Source organism: Ammospiza caudacuta, chromosome 6, assembly GCF_027887145.1.
Source record: "Ammospiza caudacuta isolate bAmmCau1 chromosome 6, bAmmCau1.pri, whole genome shotgun sequence".
NCBI classification, from domain to species: domain Eukaryota; kingdom Metazoa; phylum Chordata; class Aves; order Passeriformes; family Passerellidae; genus Ammospiza; species Ammospiza caudacuta.
The window spans coordinates 43399214-43423874 of NC_080598.1; the positions used below are offsets into that span (position 1 = coordinate 43399214).

At 41.0% G+C, this 24661-nt stretch overlaps 1 protein-coding gene across 1 annotated transcript in view; it reads left to right on the forward strand.

Annotated features, from left to right (window-relative positions):
* Positions 1–24661, forward strand: part of TTLL5 (tubulin tyrosine ligase like 5) — a 123644-nt gene that overhangs the window by 91006 nt on the left and 7977 nt on the right. The window contains exons 30-32 of the mRNA XM_058807177.1: positions 7780–7954; positions 15113–15333; positions 22347–22432. Coding sequence (XP_058663160.1) covers positions 7780–7954; positions 15113–15333; positions 22347–22432 — 482 coding nt within the window. The remainder of the gene's footprint in view (positions 1–7779; positions 7955–15112; positions 15334–22346; positions 22433–24661) is intronic.

The following is a 24661-nucleotide window of genomic DNA, read 5'->3' on the forward strand; positions in this document are numbered from 1 at the left end:
GAGGGGGAGATTTATTTGCTGTAATAGGAACCAAATGTTGGCTGGGACAGCAACAAGTCTCACTCTTTCCCTGTAAACTCTGTGAGCGGCTTTTCAAAGGCATTACAGGGTGCAGGGCTAATTTAGTGGTCCTGACTTAACCCCTGCCTCTCTAGAGAGAGGTAAGGAGTATGGGTTTTCAGGAGAGATTAGTGACTTTAATTCAGTCAAAAGCATATTCTAGACAGATAACCGTGCCCATTTGTTGTTTTTATCCTTGTGTGCTACTTCTGCTATCCACCCATAAAATGCAAAATCTGCTTGCATAAAGCACTAAAAAAGGCTTTCTGTCTAGAAAAAAATAGAGTCTGTAAGTCTTTTTCAGTTTGGTTTTCAATAAACTTGTCTACAGTGAAAGAGAGAAAGTAGAAGAATGTTGTTACAACTCCTCTTCATCAACTTGGTCCACTTGATTCATGCTAGGCTTTTGCAGTGGAACCTCCTTTCCCATCTCTAAGTTGTGCAATACTGCATCTAATTTTCTGTACTTTGGATTCTGTGAAGTGTGTATATTGACACCAGGAAACCATGCCTGGATTAGCATAAGCCATCAAATTCAAGATGGCACTTAACACGTGTTTTTAGTCTGAATTGCTTACCTTAATAAAAACAGATACAGACAGTACAGTGAGGTAAATTAATTGTGTCCACCCTGCTCTGTCTGAACTTCCTTAGTTAATTAATACTTTAAAATTGGGAGTAGGGTGTGTAGGACCACGCAACACAGTTCAGGCCGTTGCATGTCAGAGTTAAGCAGGTAATCCCCCCAAAACTCCCTTATGATAGCAAAATGATACCAGCTTTCTATTTTAGTCTTAGTGTATATATGCCTTGCTGTTAAATATTTTTGCAGGCTCTAACTGTGTTTGCAGGTGTGGAAATGTGTGCAAGAAACATGAAGCCAGAAGAGCCTTCCACTCAGTAAAGCTCAACCCTGTGTTTGCACTTATTGAGGGTGGAAAGGCTTGTGATTTTGTTAGTCTCACTTGGAGGAGATATACTCAGTTATCTTCCTTACCTTTCCAGTGACCTGATGAGCCACAATGGGATGAAGACACTGAACTTTGTAGTCAGCTGATTCAGACTTTCTTGATTTGGCCTTTCTGCTAGTGAATTTCAGAGCTGCCGTGTGTAAAGAGGAGGAAAATAAAAGTGTTGTCTGTTAACCTGCCTAGTATTCCCCAGACCAGAGAGACTGACAGTATTTTTTAACAGGCACAAAGGGATGCTACTAGGGTCCCAACAAAAATTGTCTCCACTAAAGGGTAAAGATTGGATTTAATTTGCTGAGACTAGCATGTTTAGGGTTTCTGACTGAAAATGCCAGCTAAATCCAGGAGTAGCTGAGATAGCTTAGGCCTTTCCTGAAGAGATTATCCAGTGCTCCATAATCTCATTCTGCCCTTCCCCTCCTAGACTATCAGAAGGCTGATTTGATGCACCTCATTTCTAACCTAGCAGGTTAGACACTTAACACTCATGATCTTTCCTGTATATGGAGACCTAGGATGTAAAAGGCACTTAATTCCCAATCTCCATTGCCTTTGTTATAAGAAAATACTGATATTCCAAAACCCAGGTTTATCAATGACAAGGAAACAGCAAGAATAATTTTCATAAGCTAGGGAGCAGGAAATAATTTATCCAGCAACATATACCAGAAAAGAAGGAAGCCTGTGGACTTTGATAGTAGTTGTAGAAAAAAGTGAAGAGCAAGAAGGCAGTGGGCTTTCCGTATATAGCTATTATGCCTGCACATCTGGAATAATAAAGTGGAAAAAGTTCACGGAAAAACAATGTGCAATCAAGGCCAGAAGGGACTGAGTTGAGGAAAAAGAAGAGAGCTAAATGTGCCAAGGCTGGCTGAGCTCAAAAGAGGCATGCATAGTTCTAGTAGTGAAGGCTTGGTCCTGAAATAAGAGGAATGTCATATAAAACAGTGAAAATGTAAGTTTAATTGGGAATGCTGGGGGAAATTATTGATGCTGAATATGTACCTGCTTGTAGAGTTATGCAGCTGAATGTGACACATGGACTCCTACAGCCACTGAAATGTTTTGATCCTGCATCACAAGGAGATAAGCTGGATGCCTTTACTCACATATTTGTTTCTGAGTAAAATTTTTACAACAATATGAGTTCTCTCAGCTGAAAGGGGGAAGTGCGAGAATAGCAGAGGGGGACTCTTGGCAATTGCTGGATATTATACATATTAAAATGTTCTGGAATGCTTGAACTGTGCCTCTGGTAGCTCTTAGAGTTTACCTGTGAATGGATTTGGAAATTGCAGTTAAATGCACAAAACTTTTCATATTTTTTGCCTAAACCAACTCAGTCCTAAGGCTTTGCACGTGAATATCACACATCTTCTGTTTTCTCATGACACAAATATACTGATGGTAAGAGCCCCTTCTGTAAGTAAAAGTAGCTTGAGCTACTGGGAAAAGGGAGATAAGAACTAAGGCTGAAACTATTTCATGATGCCTTGTCAATAATAGAGGAAAGTTTGATCGATGGTCTGTGACAGAAACTCCCCTGCATCTCTGCACCAGGTCTACCATGGGAGACTGTGCTTTTCATTTTGAACTGGATTTGAACCCAAAATGCGGTTCTGCCGGTTTCTTGTGCCAATGCAGCCTTAACAAGCCTCTCATTAACTTTAGAAGCTTTTCCTTAGCTTCTTTTGATCAGTATAAAAGTAGATTGCAGCTCAGGTGATGGCATCCTCATTTTATACAGGCCAGCTGCTTCCTGCCCCTTCCCTGTCTCCAAGTTCCTGTACCATGGTGAGTTCTGGACAGCTCGCAGTGCCTCAGATCTCCAAAATCCCAGGCTTAGCTCTTACAGAAATATTCAAAATGCTTTATTTGCCCCTGGTGTTTTGTGAAACTGTTTTTCTTTACCTTTGTAAGACAGCTCATGCAATGTTACAAAGCAGGAGGTTTTTACAGGCTTGCATGTTCCAGCAAACAGAGCTCCAGTCCTTGCTCAAGTGTAGACTCTTTCTGACTAAACTGCACCAAAGTCACTCTTTCATAGACACTCCTGATAACAGCAGAGGCCAGGAGCAAACCATTCTCAAAGACTTGGTGCTCTGTTTTTCAGTTTTTAATTTATTGCTTTTGAAGCTGAGGGGAAAGAAAAAGGAAGAAAGACAAAGTAAGGCCTTGAGGCAAGTGAGAGGCCCAAACCTCCTGCATCCCAGCCAGGACCCCAGCGTCCTGGGCTTCATCCCACTCTGTTTATCATTGCTCTGTAGCCAGCCCCAATCTAGGGCCTATTGTTAGGGATGGAAGAAGCACATAGTGTGCCAAAGAAAATGTTCTGTGTTTTTCTGAGTGCCTGAACATAAGTCAGCAGGATGCTGGGAGCTGCCACACTAGACAAAATCATTAGTTACTATGCCAACTACTTTCTAGCAGCTGGTGCTCACCAAGGATTTGTACTGAAAACTTCCTAGACTTGTCATAGCATCTGAATGCCCTGTGGGAAGGAAACTGGTGCCCAAGGTTGTCTTGCGTTCTATGGCAAGGTGGGAGCACTGATTTATAAATGCACTGTGTTCCCTTATTGCCAGCAATTGTTCCTCCATAGCTCCAGTCTTTACAGGAAAGGACTGTACTGATGCAAAGTAATTTCATTGTTAGCTTGTTTTCTTGTTTAGTAGGAAAGTAATACTTTTCTCAGTTTGCTAGACCTCCAGATATACTGATTTCTGCTGTGATCCTATCAGTTCTGACAAACTAAGCAGGCTTAAACAGAGGAATATTCTTCATGAATGCTAAAGTTTCATTTACACAATAATTTGAGCCAATTTGCTCTGCCTTTCAATAGGATGTAGACACTTTTCAAGTATTTCAAAAGTGCCTGCTTAGTGAGTGATATATGGAAAACACCAGTGTACTTCATGAATTGGTGTTGTTGCCTGCCACACAGGAATTGGTATCAAGCAAGTGCCCAGCTGTGCCATTGGAAGAAGGCTTCAGCTGACATATACATGTAAGCCTGATGTGTCATTCTTTTAGTACAGACTTGCTGTTTGTCCTATAGTTCTTTGTAACTATGAGGTCCTCAGAGACTGGTGTTCTGAGATCTGATCTTGTCTACAACTTCAGTCCTTGGAATTGTCTTCAAATTATTTTGAAATGGAAACAGAAGCCAGCTCTCTCCTTTCTTGTAAGAGCTGATACTCACATCCCTTCTGTGTGGAGACTGGATTTCATAGAAATCTTTTTTTTCTGAAATCAATGAAAGAATGCATTAACGTTTTGTTAGTATTTTAGTACACTAACATTAGTTTCTAGTACAGGTGTAAATAGTTGATTACATAAAGGCTGCTTACATCAGAAAAAGGGCCAATGGATTGGAAAAGGGAACTAGAGTAGAAAGGGAGTTTGGAACCAGAAAACCTGGAGATGAATGCATGGTGTTCTAGCGCTTTTGGACTGGATCCCAATCATAATCGCATGGTGATTTGTTGAAAATGGTCTCACAAGCAAACCTGTATCTTTTGTGGTACAAAAAACTGCAGCAGAGAGGTTTTATTCTGTCAGTAATTTGGAAGAGAGAATTCTGGCCCAGCCTTTATGAAAACTACAGTTGAAAGAAAGGAACACAGTGGGTTTCTTGCCAATAACACTGAGTAGCCTGAAGAGCCGCTGGAAGGACAGAATCTTGCTTACAAAGGATGGGCCATAATGCCAAAGGCTGAGATTTCCTGTGCATAGTGAAGGCCTGAATCCTGGCCAGGTCTCTAAACTAAGCAACTCATAAATAATTCTGAGCAAGCTGTGAGAAGATTGCTCACAACCAGCCTGGCTGACAGAATGAAACCAAATCTTTTCTGGTGGCACAGTCAGGAATTTGTATTTCCCATTTGCATGTGTGTGCATCTTTGCCTAAATCTGTTGTCTCTACATGTGAAGAAATGAATATTCAATCATTAGTGTTTAAGCAATAATCCTGAATTGAAAACACACAGGTCTGGGAGTACTGACTCTACAATTCTCATTAGGGGTGTGGAGGTTTTTTCTGGTTATTTTTGGCTTTGCCTGAAACAGTGTAAGTTTTGAGAAAGCTTTTAATTCAGTTTGAAGTATTTATCCAGTCCTCTTAACAAGTGAACTCTTTAATATCCATTAAGGTGTGAGGTCCTCTACTGCTTTTTTGCAGTCTTCATTATGGTGCTGAACAAACTGTAATTTCCTTAAGCAGAACTAATTTCTGCTTCAGGATGCAGAAGTGTTGCCATGCTGTAATAAATCATCCAACAGGAGAGACTGAGGATAGGAGATGCTCCATGATGCATTCCTGTGAGCGTGGCAAATAGACTGAGAGCTGGAGCCTGTCTCTGGCAGGAGAGTGTTGAATTTCAGATCCTAAGCCTCTTCTGTACCAGGGCAAACATCACCTTATAGATGTAATATCACCACTTGATAACATGTTATGTGGGGACTTAACAAAGCTGCAGATGAAGTATCTCTTTATTAAAGTGATCCCAAGACTGGCAAATGCACTGGCGTGCTGTTGTCAAGGATTGTATGTTTCTGTTATAGAAGGTTGAAGTTATGTTTTGCAGCATAGTATCTAAATGCAGAATAATGCATTTACTTTGATTTCTGTTTGTAAATAAGGAAAACCCATAGAAGCCAACAGAGGAAGGATTCTGCAGGCCAGGAGGATAAAATGTGCTTAGGCAAGCAACAGTGTTTTCAATATAGTGTCTAGAAAAAATGTAAGTGGTTTTTTGTTGTGTCATCTGGAGAGAAGGTACTGCAACTGCAGGGAGTTGTGTACGAGATTGTTGCCCAAAAAAATCTTAGCCAAAGTTTTGTAGTTTTGTTTGTTATTTTTAAATTTAGTTTTTCCTAAAGGTTTAATAATGTAGTTGCAACAGCGTTTGCCTGGGTAATATAAGCGAAGTTTACCTGGGCAATACTATGTCCATAATATTGGTTGAAATTGAAAAAGTGAATTAAAGCAAGTTAGAAATCCTGTGAGAGAATTTGAGAGTTCATTGAATTGGACAAAGACTGGAGAAAGGCAGCAATCTTGGTGCATTTTTAATAAGTCGGATTTAAGGATTTGTAAATCCATAAGTTAATCTTTTGCTAGATACCTCAAAACAGAAGAAATGAGAATCAGGGAAATGTTACTAAAATGTTGCCATTTAGATAGTGGCCACATAGTGCTGCAGTCATTGCACATTATCTCTGTGCCGCAAAATCTGGCTATTGGCAGGTCCAGTTTTAGTGGAGTTGTCGTTCATATCAGTTTTGTCTCCTCCATTTTGTCTTCACTGTTATATTTTAGAAGTAATCACTGAATCCTGAGCTTCTTAAGCATTCTTTTGGATCAAAGGATGAATTTTATGCATTGCAGGTTCTGAGCTGGAGGTAGATATGGGAGGAGTTGGAACAGATATTAGTTTCTAGAATGAATAATATAACTTGAATAAATAGCTTAAAGAGTGCTTGAGTGAATTCTTTCTGAATGTTTTAAGGGTTTGCAATGACAAAGCTTTTGAGGGAAGGAGCAACATATTCAAGGCAAGCTGAGATGTGTTTAAACAATCTAGATTGTAAGTTGTGGTAGGTTCCTGAGGCAAAGAGATTGCAGTGGACTCCCTTGCCAAAGCCAAGACCTACACTCCAAACCGTGCCATGAAAGACACCAATTATCTTTTATGTCCCTGTTACGTATGATGTAGATAGGAAATACAAGGGAGGCCTGCCTTGAAAATCCAAAGGACAAATTTGGAAGGAGTGGTTGAGAGAAACATCAGAGATCAATGGACACTTAGGAAGTTCAGGCCTTGAGGCTTGAAGGTTATATTAGCCAGAGTGTCAGGATTCAGTGGGTCATACAACATCTGTGGTGTGAGGACAGAATGTGTGAATTGCTGGGTCGTTGTAGCCTCTTCAGGACACCTAGTGGTCCTGTCAGTCCTGAGAGTCACCTGCTCTCTGCAAAGCCCCTCAGCCTTGTGTAGAAGCGTGTTGGTGCTGCCTTCTCTCCAGGGCTTACAAACTTCAAAGCAAGCTGATGAGCGTCTGTTGGTGCTTATCATGTTGCAGGCCACAGCTGAACTCCTACCATGTAAGCTTGGGCTGCAAGAGCTCCTGTCTCTTTGCAGGAGGCCTTTTGTCCTCTAAGAAAAGCTGGCATTTCTCTGAGGATGAAAGAAGCAAGCCTATCTCACTCCCCCCAAGCCTTTTGGATTGTAACTGTAGGGAGTCAGTATGTATCTTAGTTCCAACCTCACCCAACCAGTCCTTTATCCTCTCTGGATGTTGTACTGCATGTGTATTTCTATTCTCTTGTCACTGCAGCATGGATGTGTTTAGTGTAATCCTTGTGTTACTGTATTAAAGTCTCTACAAATCTAAATAACTACTTATCTCATTAGGAATGGGAATCAGCTTTTTTTCCTGCTGCTATTCTGCCTGTCTTCAATGCTAATCAACCACAGAAATGTTCCAGTTTAGTGTTTTTAATTTCCTTTCCTTTTTCTCCTCAAGAGAATGTCTAGTAATATAGTCCCAGCCTATATTCAAGAAAGTGCTTAGCAGGAAGCAATTGGCACATGACACCTCTAGCAGGTGTTGTGCTTGCTAAAGCCATGTAGTACAAATTCATAGCTGGCTAAATATTAAGAGATTTCTTTGAAGCAGCAGTGCCTTATAGGCAGGAGTCCTTAGATGCAGAGTAGTGAAAACTTGGTCTCTTTTCTTTCCTCAGGGCTCCAGAGAATCATCATTTTGCCTTGGAAGGAGAGATGGAGAACAGCATTTACAAGGTGACACGGGGTCCTGTGGCACATCCCAGCTATCAGCTTCAGTTTGCTGTGCAGCAGCTTCAGCAGCAGAAACTTCAGTCGAGACAGCTGGGGGAGCAAAACCAAGCACGGCAACAGGTAACTAAGAAGAATTCCTGCCTGGGATGTAGCAGTGCTGGCCGAGTCTTAGATGTAAAAACAAACTCAGGGACAGTACGGATGGCAGAGATTTTGTCAAAGAAGTAGCTCTTAAAGTGGGTTGCAACAAAACCAGTATTACCTGCAGTGATTTTGATAGCATTTTGATACTATGGTTCCCAATACCTTCTTCCATTATGTTGGCATCTTAAGAGCTAGAGAATGTATGAAAAAGGGCTGGTGTTATTGATGTTCTAGATGACTCCTAGGTGCCAAAGGTGGACCACTGCGTGTGCAACAGCATTTTCATTCTGCTGGGAGAAGCTTTCAAGGTTATAATGACTTAATTGATACACTTGTTACCTTCCTTTGTTATTATGAAGAGAGAGAGGTGTATTCTGAGTGATGTCCAAAATGCTTCCCTGCTGAAAGGAAGGAAGCCTTTGGGTGATGAAACCTTCATTCAAAACAACTTGGTCTCCAGTAGCAAGGAGCTATTTGTTAACAGTCTGGCATGATTGGACTCTCATGAACAGACCTGACACACGGAGTTCTGGACACCCACTCTCCCTCCTGTGAAGCAGATGAGTCATTAGTCAGGGCCCTTGGGAATAGGTTATAGGCAAATTGGGAGTAATCCTTTTCTGGGAGTATCTTGAAAGAGAGGCCCTTCTGCTTTTTGCTCCTTGCTCTCCTTTCAAGGCCCTTACTTAGCTGTGTAGTTACCACCCTCAACTTCTCTCACAGTCTTCTTGCTCTCACTCACTTTCTTTCATCTCTGTCCACTGGGCTCTGGGTGGGCAGATGGGCCACTCACAAGTTCAGGAAAGAGCCATAAACTGGCTTGTGCCTGTGAGGAGGCTGGAGCTGGCCATGGGGCCTGGCTGAGCCTTCTTCTAACTGCTGACATTGAGCTGATGTTATTCTTGGCCTGGGGCAGAGCCATTACTCAGGAGTTTCTGTTAAAATGATTCTTTGTTAAACCTCCTCTCACCCCCACAACATCCCCCATCCTTTCTCTCCCTCTCTTCTCCTTCTGAGCCAAGCATTTTGGAGTTGCTCTGTTGAGGCTATTGCCATGCTGCAGGGCTCAGGCTGCACTGAATTTGATGTTGTTGAAGAAAAATACTTGCTGAACATGGGTGCCTTCAGACTTTCTGTTATGAGTAAAATGTCATCTTAAAATGATTGTCTTTTGGACACTTCCTGTCAAGACATTGTGTGGAGCCAGCCGACCCTCCTCTTCCAATAACAGTTGCATCAATCCTCTCATGCCCACCCTGCCAGTCATGACACTACCCTTTCCTTCCCTTGCACCCTCTCTAGCTTTCTATCACTGACCATTCTGCTAGTTAGCTTCTCAGACTTTAGTCCTTTAACTTGGCCTTTATAACAACTGCCTTCTTTTTTCTACTGCTTATGCATTCTCTGACCTACATCTTCCCATTCACAGTGCTTTGACTTTTGCACCATCCTTTCATGCTGACCCTCATTTGTCCTCCCCTTTTAGGCAGTGTTCATGTAGCTTTTCCTAGGCTGCATAGCTTTACCACGTTTCCTTGTCAGTGTCACCTATGCTACCTATCTCCCATTGCCTGCTGTTTTGTTCTCTTCCTTCTCATGTATTGAGATCTACATCATCCTTTGTTGTCTTGCCTGTTACATTGAAATTTGTCAGTCTCCCCTCAGCAGAAGAAATATATCCCTCAAGACTGAAGACCTATCACTTGAAAGAGTGTCATCATCTCTCTACTTTGGGGAATGTGTGCAGGATATCCCTGAGACTGTTTCATCTGATTGTTCAGGTTCTTGTTATGGTTAGAAGGCAGACTAGCCATTTGTCAATAGCTGAAGTACATCTATTAATGAATATATCTTGAGCTGCTCCCTGAGTGTGGTATGACCATGCAACATGACTAGGTGCCAGTCTTTGCTTCTGTCTCTGGCAAAGGGACTAGTTACACATGTAACTACATATATGTGATCAAGTAACAGAAGCACCATGATTAATAACACAGCAAATGCTTCTCCTGTACATTAACCTGCTCAGTATGTTGGAGATGAGATGAAAAGCATGGCTTTTTTAATCAAGTATTTGTGTCATAAGAATCCCTCCATTTACCAGGCAGTAGATCTGTCTTATCATGTGTGTAAACATGAAGGCTTGTTGTGTGCTTTGTTGCAGCACCCACTCTTGGTTGAACACTTTCCAGACACATAAGAATGATGATGATTTCTCCAGGCATTTAACGATCTGTGGAATATCAAATACTGTGTGGGTGGAGGAAGAGGAATTCTAACAAACCGTTTTCACTCATTGTATGCAGTAGCTAGTTCACACAGTGTAGTATGGTAGGAATAGACCTTTGATTGCAGAATAGGTACTTGCTTACTTGGATTAAAGTGGCTGGATGAGAATCTAACAAATAGGTGGAGTGATATGGACTAGGAGCAGACACAGTACAGACCTTGAGAAAAGTGAACAAAGATAGGAAGGGGAAGAGTTTTAAAGTAGAGACAAGAAGCTTAAATCTGATATCAGTAAAACCAAGGAACAAGAATTAAACAAGAATTAACAAAGTCAAACCAAAAGACAAGAAAAACAGGCTTATAGCAGTATTTTTCATGTTTAAAGGAGACTTCGTGTGACATGTTATGACCTAGATGTTATTATCACTGCTGCAGTTGGCAAGACAGTTAATATACCATCATTGTTTATTCTCTAATTGTTTCCTGTACTGGAAAGATGCCATTAGCTGTTAGGGAGGTTCCTTCTTTGTGTGGCTATGTTCTGTCTGCTTAGCCTAGCATCTACTGGATTTAAAATTTTATGCCAAACATTTCACATGGGAAAAAAGCTAAATTAAAACAAGGGAAGTACAATTGTATGGTGGAATGATCCCTGTCAGTCCTGCTTACATCAAAAAGGCTCCTGTTAAGTAAGACATGAATCATGTTAATGAGTTGTGTGGGCAGTTACGTGATCACAGTTTCAATCACAAGTTTAAGTAGATTTTATGCTGTAGAAGATTAGGCTGAGTTAATATGAAATAATTCTACTCTCAGTCATTTAAAAATTGTATGTCCTCTGAAATATTCCTCATTTCATGAAGTTCAGCAAATTTTTTGTCTTTTCAATATTTCTGATTCCCTCCTGACATACTTATCATTTATTTAGCTATGACTGGAAATGCTGAGTACTGTGAATAATATTCCTAGTGTTCCTAGAACTGTATTATTGCTGCTTAAGGATACAGAGCATCTTTGAATGCAGCCTCATCATTAAACTGTTTTCTAAACTGTTGTATATTGAACTGCTGTCAGATTTGCAGTATCTCTTTTCCTTCCTTCCTTTTCTTGTTCATTCTTGTTTTGCAGCTTTCTCCCTCAGATTGTTTTCCCACTAAATGTGCTAACTGCCATTTTTCCTATTTGAGTCTTGTGATACTGATGAGTCAAAGTCTCAGTGTAAGTAAAACAGAACAAGCATTCTAACAGCAGTAGTCTGAGCTGATTTATACCAGCTGAAATTTTGTCCCCATGTTTCTGATCCTGTCACTATTATTAGAATTATGGTGACGCCCAGATGTCTTAACTATCTTTCCAATACAATGATACAGTCCAATCCTTGCCCCAGAGAGCTAGCAGTACCAAGAGAAATAAAACAGAAGGCACCAAGTCAACTGAATAAAGTATATTTTTTTTTCTTGCTCTGAAGAATTTACCAAAGAGGACATGGTTCAGGACAGTCTGTGCATACCATATGCTTCTTCTTCTTCTTTAAGACCTTAATATACTCTTTAGTGCAATTTAACACTCCGGTAGTTAGTAGTACATTTTGAGCTTGCTCTTTATTGCCACTTTGTGAATTTTCAATTCAACCAACCATTGCATCCAAACTGATTTAACTGAATGCATTAGTATGTGTTCAAAATAATTTCCCCTAAACAATTTATATGGCTGGAAAGGTCTTCCAAGGCTATTAATTCTCTGTATTTTTGCAATGTTATCTGAAACACAACTGCTTTTCTAAAAGTGGTTGCTTGTGTTTTGTTGGGTTTGCTTTTTCTTTTTTTAACTTAGAACCTCTTTATTGTTTATTGCTTGTAAACATCTCAGTTTGCAGTGTCAGGGATTTGGACTAGCTGCACAGATCTTTATGCAATACATGTGTGTGTGCATCTGTCTGTCAGTTCTCATACACTGCTGAGTCTCTCATCTTTTTCAGATTTGCTGATCCAATTGAATGTGAATGACTGTGGGATAGAAATCTCACAGCAATGTTTCATACAAATTACATTAAAATCAAGAGCCATATATCTGGGAAGGGGGTTCGGCTACTGTTCCCATTATGGCAATGGCTTCAGTATGAGACCACTCCAAATTAGACAGCACAAGAATGCCCAGACCCATGAAGGGAGGCATAATTTGGGGTATGCTTTATATTAGATACTGTAAGACAGATTTGCAGGAAATGAGCTTCATTACCTCCTCTGGTCACACAGTGAACGTGTTTCTGCTTGCAACATTTGTTCCATTACTGTGCTGGGGATGGGTGTTAGATACAGGCATGGTAAGTGCCAGGAACATTCTTTCTGTTTTTGAAGAGTATTATTATATCTGCTTTTCTTCAAAGTACTACACTACCTCTGCTTTTAATCACTAACAGCCCCAACTTAGCTGCTACTTATACTCTTACGTGTTCATTGTCCTTACTGACAAGGTGTACACATTGAGATTTTCTTATTAAAAATTTATTTTTTTGTCCAAGGAATACTTTGTGTATGGTGTAGTAGATGTTGAAACAAGAAAATATTGCTTCAGCCTGTGATGTAGGGAAAAATACTTTCGGTCAGTTCTTTCTTTATGGGCAAGACAGGGTTAATGCTGTTCCTCCTTCCCAGAAAATTATGCACCAGAATTAACTCACTATTAATTTACAGAAATTTTAGCTAAAATGTCTAACAGCTTTTTTAGTATTTTTCAGATTTGTAGCTCTAGAGACTTCTTAGGGTAGCAAATGTCTCCTCAACATAAATCTGCCAGCTTGGGAACTGTAATTGAAAGTTTTTCTCTTGAAGCAGCAATAGTTGTAGAGTGCTACATGATTCAGGACTGCATCTGTCAGGATTTGTCGAGGCTTCTGCTTTCCCTAGACCCTTAGTTTTCAGAATCATGAGTGCTAAGGTCTGTCTCCTATGTTTTGGATGTGCTGAAAGCTTCCCAACCCTTCCTTTGTGTGGTCAGGCTCTGTTCTCTCCAGCTGTCCTCTTTATTTGCACAGAAGCTTCTCCTGGTTTCCCTCCTGTCCCCATGGAGTTCACAGCAGGGCAGTATACTTTGTAGCTGAATCCAGAAGCTGTGGTCCTTGTCAGCTTCCAGTCTCCCCGTCCTTGCCTGGAAGACAGCCAGAATCTCAGCACAGTGTGGAGACAAAGGCATTTTCAGAAGTCTGTAACCCCCAAGAAAAACATCCATGACCTTTCTTTAGGCAGGTTTCCACACAGTTTTTGCTGATCAGGCTTCATTGGAGCATCCATGCCTGCTGTTTCTTCAGAGTCATGGATCTCCTTGCCAGTGCATATTAACACAGGCAAAGAGTTATGACTGTATGTGTTGTGAGCTCCAGGATCTTAGTGATTTTAGTAACAAGAAAAAGAACTCCCAGGAAAAATGCAAAATGCATAATATTAAAATAACTTAAAGGAAAGATGGATAATATAATTTCACAGTGAAATGTCACTGCTGAATAAGAAGTGGGTGCAGTGACTTGAGAGTCTCCATCCCGACCCTAAGACATGTCAGGCTCTGAGATGCAAGAGTCTAAGTGCCAAGTTCCATTATAGTTTGTTTTTCTGGGGAGAGGTGGGGTGCGACTGCTATTTTCCAGACTACTGCGCTTGTATTAGCTTCCTGATTGAGAATCTGGAAGCTGCAATCAAGGTAGAGCTTCAGGGAAGGGAGAGGTTAAGAAGGATTGGGAGCCCAAGGGCATGTTGTCAGTGAGCTCTAGTTAGGAAACAGGCCTGTTTTGGCTCCTGCACTTCCTTCTCTCCCTAGAGCTCTGCCTGTCAGAAACGCCTTCCCACACAGCGCTGCTCTGCCATTTGCCAGAGAATTGCGGGGGAGAGGGGCTTTTCCTGTCTGTGTGCTGAGACTCAGCCAACTCTCAGCCTGTGGTTTGCTCTGGAGCCTGGAGCCCATTTGCTGTGGCTTTGTGTATTTTCCACCCGAGGAGAAACTGAGGACAAACTCAGTGAAGGGTACTGCTCCCAGGGTCACACAGAGGGCTCAGGTCTTCCCCTTATCTCCTATCACTGACCTCTAGATGCCAAATTACAAGGTTATGGTATTGCCGCTGTTCTGGGAATCCGACTGACTTCGAGGAAAGACAAAGCAGAGCTCCCAGCAGGTTGCTCCTTTCTGAAGAAAATTTAGCAGTCTGCAGAGCTCCCATAGTGGAAATATTCTCCACTCCCTGCTTTGCCAGGCCATTGCTCTGTTCTCCAGTGTCTCATAACATGCAGATCCTTTTGTTCCCAGTGTCACATCTTCAACAAGCTTACTCTCCCACATGCTATAGGAATAGAAATATTTTCTGTTCCCTCATATTACTGGGATTTTCCTTTTTGTCAGTGGTGGCGTTAAAGTTCCCTTTTCAGAAGAAGGTACCGTAGAGCTTTTCTATTACTCCAAGCACCTACACAGTTAGACCAAATAAGGAGCATTGTATCATCTTCCCCATAACCTCTCTCCTAGAACTGTGTCTCAATCCTACCTCCCACATAAAGAATAATTTAGCAAGATAACACAGAAAGTCAATGTACTGAAATATTTACTACTTTGTGAATACAAGCCCACTGCAAGATTAGATTGAGTATTGGGCCTGTTGTTTTTAATCTGGAATAGTAGAATTCTGTGGCAGTAGTGGAGTTGTCTGCCTTCCTAGAAGCTACTCCTGGTTTCCAAGAGCATAAAATTCACTGACTTAACAACTTAACTCTTTATGTGTGGGACTTTGCCTGGAGCCCTGGGATTGCCTTCACCAGGCAGATATTATCCCTCACAAAAGTGTCACCCACCTCCATCAGCAGTCTCAGCAATGTTCACAGAGGTAATCACCAATTACTATGGGATTTTTTTTCTTTTTTTACCCAGGCTGTTTTTGCCAACTACTCACAATCCAGCACCAGTCATATATCTATGCCAGCTGGCTCTGATGCCCGCAAGACATCAAATGCCACTTCTAGTATCCAGAAGGCATCCAGTTTGCACAAAGTGATGCCATCCCAGAGTACAGCTCCTCAGCTGGTTCCAAAGCCTCCAACAAACCACAGACAGGCAGTGATCAGAAAGGCTGCAGCCCAGAGGATATCCAAGTAAGTTTTGTCTCTTCCATCCACAATAGGGAGTTGGCACTGGTTCCCCTGAAAATGAATATTTGAGAAGAAACTGTCTGCATCTGACTCGACAGATCTTTTTGGCTGTGCTATCCAGGATAAATCTCAGAATAATCTGAGGTGTACATACTGAAATAAGCACTGCACTGTGCTGCAGTTATGTGTTTCATAGGGGTATGGAAGGTAACTGTAACCTTACTGTAAGGTAAGGACATAGAAAGTGTCATTCAGTAATGTAAATACAGGCTGCTAGTGGCATTTTGGATGCCCAGGGCTATTTCACCTGACTTTCAGCTGCTCTTCCAGATGAGTACAGGTCTTCTGAAGTTCTTGTGTTGTATCTGTCAGTCCCATGCAGTTGTCTCAAAATAACTTGAGAGCACCAATTAAGGTACATCTATGTTTAGGCACTTAAGTCACTCCCTCAGTCTAATCTTTGATGGGGGCTAGAATCTAAAAGAGGGTGCCAAAAATCCCCCAAAACTCAATTAAAAAACCAAAACGAAGCAACAAAGCAGTTCAATGCCTTTAACAAGATAATCTGCCCTTGAGCCAAGTTTTCCCATAAATTTAACACACCATGTTGGATTTAGGCCTTCAAGCATAAGTGTTTATTTCATTCGAAATGCTTATTTTGTCCCTGATGTAATGATAGCTTTTCTCATTAACTATAGAAATCCCTCTCTTTACTTTTAGTAAGCTTTTAGTTAAATAATGCTTGCTATTCTAAGGTAAGTGGATGGATTTGACAGTTATCTTTAAAAACAAATGCTATCTTTAGAAACAAACAAAAATATTCACCGTGAAATTTTGCTTACTGATTAGAAGTTTCCTTCCTTCCTTTCCATTTCTTGGTATGTCTTCTCTTTGCATTATGAGAAAATGTGAAAATGACTCCTCTGGGTTTTCAGCCTCCTCAAATCTCTGTTTATCTCCTCTTAAATGGCCAAACTGCTTTAGTCTAAATCCTTCATCAGGTTTTTCCTCATATATCCTCAGACTTGTTTCATCCTGAAAAATTGATTTCATAACTTCCTTCCTTGTACTTACTATACAGCCAGAAGAGTTGTAAAGCTTTCAGAGCAAGCTCCTGTGAGGTTTCCTGATTCTGTTTTCACTTCCTGTTTAAAGAGAGAAGCTTTAGTTTTATGTTACTGATGAAAGACACCTCATGAAGATGCAGTCACTGTGTGTGAATCAAATCTGGAACCGCAAGGCATATTTAAGGAACTTGGACAGAACTGATTTGGGGAAGTTTGTGTATTTGCTGCCTGTACTCTTGCTATCTTAAGAGATAGCACACAGAGTTAATCCCCCAAAACTATTTAAAAAGAAAACAAGATGTTAGTAAATTTTGTCAGCTCAGCGAATGCAGATGTGAGCACCAGGTCTGTCAGGTATGCTCTGGTGGCTTTGCTATCTGATTTCTTTCATGTTGGGTGGCTCTTGTTAGTACAGGTGACAGGCTGTGTCAGTGGGTTTCTCTGCTGGGCAGCAGGCATGTGTATTTGAAGATGCCGGTGTGCTGTGCTCACTTCTTGGCAGAGGAAATGTTTATCCTTGTGAGATGGAATTGCAGCTCCTTGGACAGACTTTACTTTGCTGCATTTTTGTGGTTCCTGCTCTGTGACAGGCAGGAGTGTGGGAAAACCGGAAAAAGTTCAGCACCAAAAATGCACAGAAGGGGGAAAAAAAGCAAAAGATTCCTTCAGAATTTCAGAAAACTAATCCAAGTATTGAAGGCTGCAAGGAGCCGCTCCGGAAATATTTTCCAAGTTGCCTTTCAGTCTCCAGCACAAGGCTCCAAACCCATTCTTGCCATTCATGGGATCTTGCAGTAACATTTTTTCACTTACATGGAAAACAACAGTGCCTAGCTGTAGTTCCAGCACACTGAGAGCTGATAGTTTAAAAACTGCTATGTCTCAGACTAATTTAATCCATTCATTGTTGTCAGGAAAAGACCAGATACACATCTACAAAGGAGAGTGAATGGAGAAAAGCCTCTGTGTCAAAGGAACATGGACTAGAGGAAAAAAAGATGTCTTGCATGCTTCAGCCTTTTTTCTACAATCCCTGATAAGTTGTACAGAGTATTTTCAGACACAGTGTAGTCTGCTTTCAAAAAAGTCCAGTGGTAGAAACTCTACTGTGTGCTATAAAAATCTAGTTAGGAATCTAGACAACCTTTTAATCACCTAGTTTCTCCTGATGTGCTGTATTTTTCTTTTGAGTTATTTTCTGTATTTTTCCTTTGTTTCATCCTGTTGTACCTTGTTCCTACTTCCTGAACCTGAAACACTTTCTCATGTAAATACTTTCCATCTTTTGAATATTCTTTTACTTCTTGGAGTAACCTAATTTTGCTTAGACTTGTTGAGGTATGTTAACCTCAGATAGTAGTTCTACTTGCCAAGTCCCTAATTATCTTGAATTTACTCTATTTTCTCCAGTTTGTCAGAGTGCTTGGGCTGTGGCACCCAAAATTGTGCTTTTCCAGTGAGACTACCGTGTCCTTAGGTTATGACATGGCAAATATCCCTCTCCATAACACCTTTTTGGCTGCTTCATTGTCTGTCAGGTCACTTTTGATTTGCTGCCTTCTCTCACTCCCTAATACTTCTTGGCTGTTTTTCTGATACCTTTCCTCAAAGAGGATCTCAGGATCTCAGGGCTATGTATTATTTACACGAGACTTCCCTGAAACTAATCCCATTCTGTTGTTAAAGCTCTCATGTCTCTTTCTCCCCCCATATAGTTCAGTAAGTCAGACTTCTGTGTGCTCTTGCACTGCCTGGCTTTTGTTTCACATCTTTATAAAGATCATCTTTTTGAAGTTGTTTCTAGAATTTCTCCAGAGACAGGACTGTGATGACAAAACTAAAATCAACTTTGTCTCTTTGACCTATCTCCTCCTTGCATGCATTATCAATTCTCCCCTAGCCAGCACACGTGGCTTCCAGAAAAGGAAGAAACAAGTAGAAAACTCAACTACAAACAGAATGAGATGCTAAAGATGAACATTACTGACTAATTCAAAAACTGTCTAGTAACTTGGACACTTTCCTGGTTGAAACATAAAGGAAAAAAGTAATGGAGCAGCCAGACAATTCAGTTTTGTCTTTTCAGTTCCTGGCTTCTCTTGTTTTTGTACAAGGTGGTAGGTTGACTTTATAATGGATTGTGTCCAAAGCAGACTCCTTGCTTCAGCTAACAGAGTGGAAAACTGGGGCCCGTATTAAGGTGTGGAAAAAGACTAACTGGGAGAAATTATTTAGTATGCAGCTCTCTGCTGAAATACGGTGCTATAAAATGGTGTCACAGGGCTCCATAGTTTTGATCAAATGCACTTGTATCACTAATAGATAGCTTTTGAACAGCTGATACAACAAACTCTTTTTTCTTTCCCAGAGTCAGACTGGGTCTTTCCCACTGCTCATGTTGCCACTACTTTTGGCAGGTAGTGGTTCTGTGAACCATGAAGAGACCTGCTGATATTTTGAGATAGAGATCACAGATACAGTATTTATAAGCAGTGGAATGAAGCAGATATTCCCTGGCAACAGTATTTGGTGTTACAGAGTCTTCACATTACAGATGACAGCATGCAAAGTAGAAAAAATACATTAGCTCAACTGTTCACAAGAGTGAACTGGTGGTAGATGAAAAATCTTTCTGCTTTTAGGAATGCCTAAGTTGTAATAAATACACATTTCTGTGCTGTCATTCACATAGTAACTTCTCAGAAACTTTCTCTCTGTGACAGTGTCAAGAAGAGTAACACTTTGAACAATCTGTGAACAGAACCATCAGTCAAAGAAAATAGCTTAGAAAAATTGATCTGTCAATATTAGACCACTGTATATAAGGAGAGGAAATGCTAGGTAGGGAAAAGGAGCATATTGTTTAAGATGATGTCAGAGAGAGACCAAGTTTACCAGTAGTAGACTGGAACACTACAAACTGTTGGGGATATTGATCAGCATGGCATGATTTCTTGTACTGAACATCTCTGTAAATGCCATAACAACTCTATTCAGGAAGACTTTCAAAATAAATATTCCTTTCAAGTCCCACCACCACAGAACAGAAGTCTTTCTATGTTCTCTTTTGTTTTACATGGTGCCAGCAGTAGAAGAGCCAAAGTTCTTCTCTATTGTAACTAGTACAGAAATAGGGTAGAGGGGGATCCATTTCTCTAGGGTTCAGGAAATCCATCCCAGAGTGGGGAGGAGTTCTGACTGGACACAGTAGTAGCCAGCTTTTTTCTAGGATCCACTGGCCAAGCCTAGCAAATGTGCCAAAAGCAGATGATGATCACAGAGCGAGGCTCTGTAAAACACTATGGCTCTGTTTCGTATCCTGTCTTGCCCATGTGTGAGGTGTCTTTAGTGAGCCAGGTACATCACACACAGAAACTGAGTGCCCACTGATAAGAGGACAGGCAGCAGAACACCCATCTGACAGTTACTGGAACCCCTTTGACTGTTTTGCTGCTGCTGTACTGCAGCACACTTGTTTTTTCAGCTCCTGAATATCTGGGTTAATCAGGCTGCCTGACCCTTAGACATTTTTGGCAGTAAAAGCAATGCATCTGAGAGACATGCCTTGATTTAACACCCTGCCACAGCTGGGCTCACTAGACCTGTAGCTCGTAGCCCTTGGCTAGCCTCAGATCATACACCCAGATACACATGCAGGGTACCCCATCCAAGAACAACAAAGAGGATCAAGCTTCCTTGGCTCTGGGTCTTTACATCTGCTGCTGTCCTCTTGTCAAATCTGGACTTTTTGTGATGTGAATATGGTACTGTCAGATCTGTCTGGTTCCAGTGGACCTCTAGATGAATCTGTAGCATCCCAGAAATAAGTTGTTAAAACAAAGATGTTCAAAACTCAGTCAAATATCTTTCACCTGTGGAACAGAATTTGCAGTCCAAGGCTGGGCAGCTGAATGCTAGTCTAGTACCTAAATAAAGGAAGCCAGTATCAGTTTTGAGGACGAGTTACCCATATAGGAGATAGAAAAGAGCAATGACAGATATTAAAACGGAGGGACAGTTGGGACTGTTTTTGTTAATATTGAGTAAGAAATGGAGAACATAACAATGGATTGCACTGGAGAAATGGAAGCAAAAACAACAGAGACATTGACATTAGGAAACTGAGAAAAAGCAGTGGGATTTCAGCCAGTCTGAGGAGGAAGAAAGTGGAAAGGGATTACCTCAGTTTAAACAGTGAATATGTTCTGGCACTGAAGCTTTCATCAGGACAGCACAGAGAGTACGAGGAAGTGATCTTAGCCTGGTGGGAGATCCCAGGAGCAGAGCTGAGAATGAGCTCTCAGAATGAGGTGACTGTTGAAACTGCAAGAATCAAGGTACCCAGTGTTGTGGGTAGGCAGAGAAGAAGGGCAAGTCTGTAGAAATAAAGAAATTCTCTGAACAATAAGGTGGAAGAGTGACTGTTTCCTGTTTTGCTTTTATATTGTTGTAGTACTTGCTGGCATTCTTGGTTACTTTTTCAACTACTAGTTTTGCATTCCAGAAGGGTGAGCTGAATTTGACTGTCAGTTGTGCTGTGTTAACAAAGTGGGCATGCTAATTATGAACATGGAACCTCTATGTAAGAAGCATAAAGATCCATTTAGATTTTCAGCCTCCAGAAGGACCATGCAATATCAGCAAAAAAACCCCCATAAATACAGATCCAAAATTCTCTCCAAGAGACAATAAACACAGAAACAGGCACCTCATTTGACAATAGCATTTCCAGTTAAGACTGACTGAATTAAGGGGCTGTGGAATGCAAATGTATCTGCATCCCTCTCCCTTCATGTGTATACTCCATTTCACTGAAATCCAGCTGAAATAAAACACAGGAGTCCCTCACAGACCATTTAGCTGTCAGAAGCACCTGGTTTCTGGCAACTTGTTGACCTTGAAATCTGGAAGCAAAAGGTTTCAGATAAAACCATAGAAACTACACGTGTTTAAACAGTGAATTACAATTTAAACAGTGAGTAACAGTCAGTTAGTTGTGAAGGCATCCCATGGGGATTGGAGATCATGATGCTCTTCAGGGGAAGAGCTGACAGCAACTGTAACACTGCAGAGCTGAGAGAGTGAAGGACTCTGGCAAAGATGAGAGTACTCGCAGAAAAGTCTGTAGTGATTGGAAATGAGTTGGGCCAGAAAGAAGAACAGCAAGGAAGAATAAGGGAGGAGAGGACAAATCAGGAATAAATTATATAGGTTTTTAAGGACAGAAGAGATGCTTGCAGCTGTATAGCTTGCCCTTCTCTTGTGAGTAGACCCACTTTTTCTGTAGTACATGGTCTCAGTTTGGTAATTAATATTTCTGAGTCAAACTACAGTTGTAGTCTACAGAGTATAGTTCTGCTGTAACTCAAGTGCTGAGATCAATGCAGAAGGATTTGCATAAGGTATCTGCTTGAGGAATGGCACTGGATTACTGAAAATTAGATGCATCCCATGTGTCTCAGTTTGCAAGATAAGTGGGAAATCTTGGCTAAATGAGCTCTCTCTGCTGAGGCAAGATGCAAAGACTTAACTCTTGAATCTAGTATGTTTTGACAGCATGTGCATTTCTGTGCAGCAGTTGCTTAATCACTTTAATTTAAATCGTTGGACTAAGATGACCACAGCATACACTAGTTGCGGTGTATGTTGGTGGCCCAATACCATTTACTGTCTTCTTTATGCTCCAGAATCAGCTTCCAGGGCATATGAGACAATTAAGTGTTTTAGTCACATCAAAGTTTCCCTGGTGGCTTGACTGTTCATTTGTCTTGCTCTGCTTTTTGGAGTCAGTTGCTGCCACGGCCTTTTTTGTACCGCGTTCAGGCACAGCTTCATGGTTACTGTCCCAGTGAGATTATATAAACTAGGGGAATTCTCATTTTTTTAAGACTTTCATTCTTCCTCGCTATATCACTTACCTCTGTCTAATTTTATGGTGTTACCTCTTAGGTTGACCTCCACTGAAAAGCAACTGGATGGATTCCAGAACAGCCTTCACAGTGCTGCACCCTGTGAGCCAGGGACATGTTCCACAGGTGAGTGACAGTGCCAAAGCCCGTGAAAGTGGGGGTGGGTATGCTGGGATGCTTTCATCTTTTTCAGGAACTAGCAGGGAAAAAGCTTATCAGCAAGAAGAAACACAGCTGCCTCCCCTACATGTAGTGGTTCCTAGGTAACAGTCTGGGTTCAGCTGTGCAGGGAATTTATACCCTCTGGGATAAAAAAGGCTAAACAGAAGGGAGCATAGGCTGAGTTTCATAGAATTGGAAGACCCCCTTAAAATATGGCTGGGGAGGGAAAAAAAAACCACCTTGGCTCAAGTGGTTCCTTTTTGCTTTCGACTTTGGCTCAAGATGCTCTCTTGTTTAAGCTTGGCCTGTAATAAAAGGCCAGGACATGCTTTACATTTTTCTTTGGTCTTGCAGAAAAGCTCTTAGTGCAGAAAGACATAGCTGAGACTTGTGAATCAGCTGCATAATGAAGTCAAGTAGTAGATGTGAAAGTATCTGATAGAAAATCACTGAGAATTACAGAATCAAATCTTTGTCTTTCCCTAGTGGCTAATTAATTCAAACAGGTTTATCTGCTGATAAGTTCTCAGCAAATGAAGACCCAGTCATTTTTGCAGACCTATTGGCAGGTAGAGCATAGTCTTGCAAATCCGTACTACCTGTGGCTCACAGTAATTTGTGATAGTGCTATGGAATATGTGGAATATTATGTTCCAGAATGCTTTGAAAAATTATGTTTCTGATCTTCTGTTTTGAAGTAGAACTGTGAATGGCTTAAGTGTCACTAATGCAGTGATCTCTGTGTTTTCAGAGGCTGAAAGAAAAGTTTATAGAGAGGTTCATCTCTTGGATATTTATCTCTGAAATTAAAATATGACATTTCCTTTATTTATGTCAGTGATTTTTTTGCTGATCCTCTAGCACAAACATTCAGCTAATGCACTTAACATACAGTTCCAAACTGCCTCCCACACTTTACTACCTGCCAAAAACTCCAGTTGTCCTACCAGAAATTTTATAGGCTGAATGGCCACAGTCAGTATTAAGCACCGTATGGTACACTGTAACATGACAGTCTACTCTAGCATATAATGGCATTATCCAAACAAATAGAATTATGTCAACCCTGCATTATGTGTATAGCTAAATAAAAAGTTTTGATCTACTGTGTAGTGCAATTTAAGTTTTTAGTACAGTACATAAAGCAAGGTTACAGATAAATTTAAAAGTAAATGTAAAAATGAAGTTCTCAATATATTGGCAAAATTGGTTTGTTGAGTGGACTAACATGAAGGTGTTTTGTGTGCTGGATTTTGCCTTCTTTTTCACATTTTATAGAGTACTGTTGCAGTTGCCACTCTGTAATTTTAACCTTTCCAAGAGAATCTTTCCATCTCCTCTGGATACTGTTATGTGTGTCCATGATAACTGTAGGTAGCATTTTGCTATCCTTCCCCATTTCTGTGAATACCCACACAATGCATGCATGAAGATGGATGATAGTATTAATGATGGTATGCAACAGCCAGAGTTGGAGGAATAATAGAGGCTAGATACCAACAGTGAATTTCAGGGTAGTCACTCCTCTGTGAATACTTGTAATCCAGTGAGAATTGAGAACTTCAGCTCATGTTTCCTACTGTAGAACTGGTCTAGCTGCATTGTGCTGAACTACCCTTTCTGAAGCTGAAAGAAAGGGTTAGCCTGCTATTTAACTGAGAGCATCAGGGCCTAGGTAAAGCCCGGGTTTGGCTAGGGGTAGGTTAGTAGAACCACGGTGGGTGGGTCACTCAAAGCTTCCTGCTGCTAAAGGAGGTCCATAGCTCCAAGAACTGTGCTAAATGTTGCTGTGATTAAACTAACTAGAGCAAAACATTTGTTCTTTGGAACTGGGGGATGATATTTTCTTCAGCTTTGCACCAAGTTACTGGTATGTGTCAGAGGCTGTTGTGCCCAGTTTGTGTCTCAGAAACTACTCTGCAGCAGTAGTCCCTGCTGCAGCAACAGCTGTTTTTCTTCTTCACTCTCTCCATTGATTGCTTACACTAGGGCGCCAATTTCCCCTCAGCAGCAGTTTACTTGGGGTTACTGTTTCACATGTATTTAGTATCTTAGATACCAACTGGAGAGGTTGGACACACAGTCATAAAGCAAATCACAGAATAAACTGCAAGCATTTAAAAATGGACGGCTGTGAAAAGCTGCTGATATAAAAGAGGAATCAGGCAGAACCTGTGTTAAAACACATACACA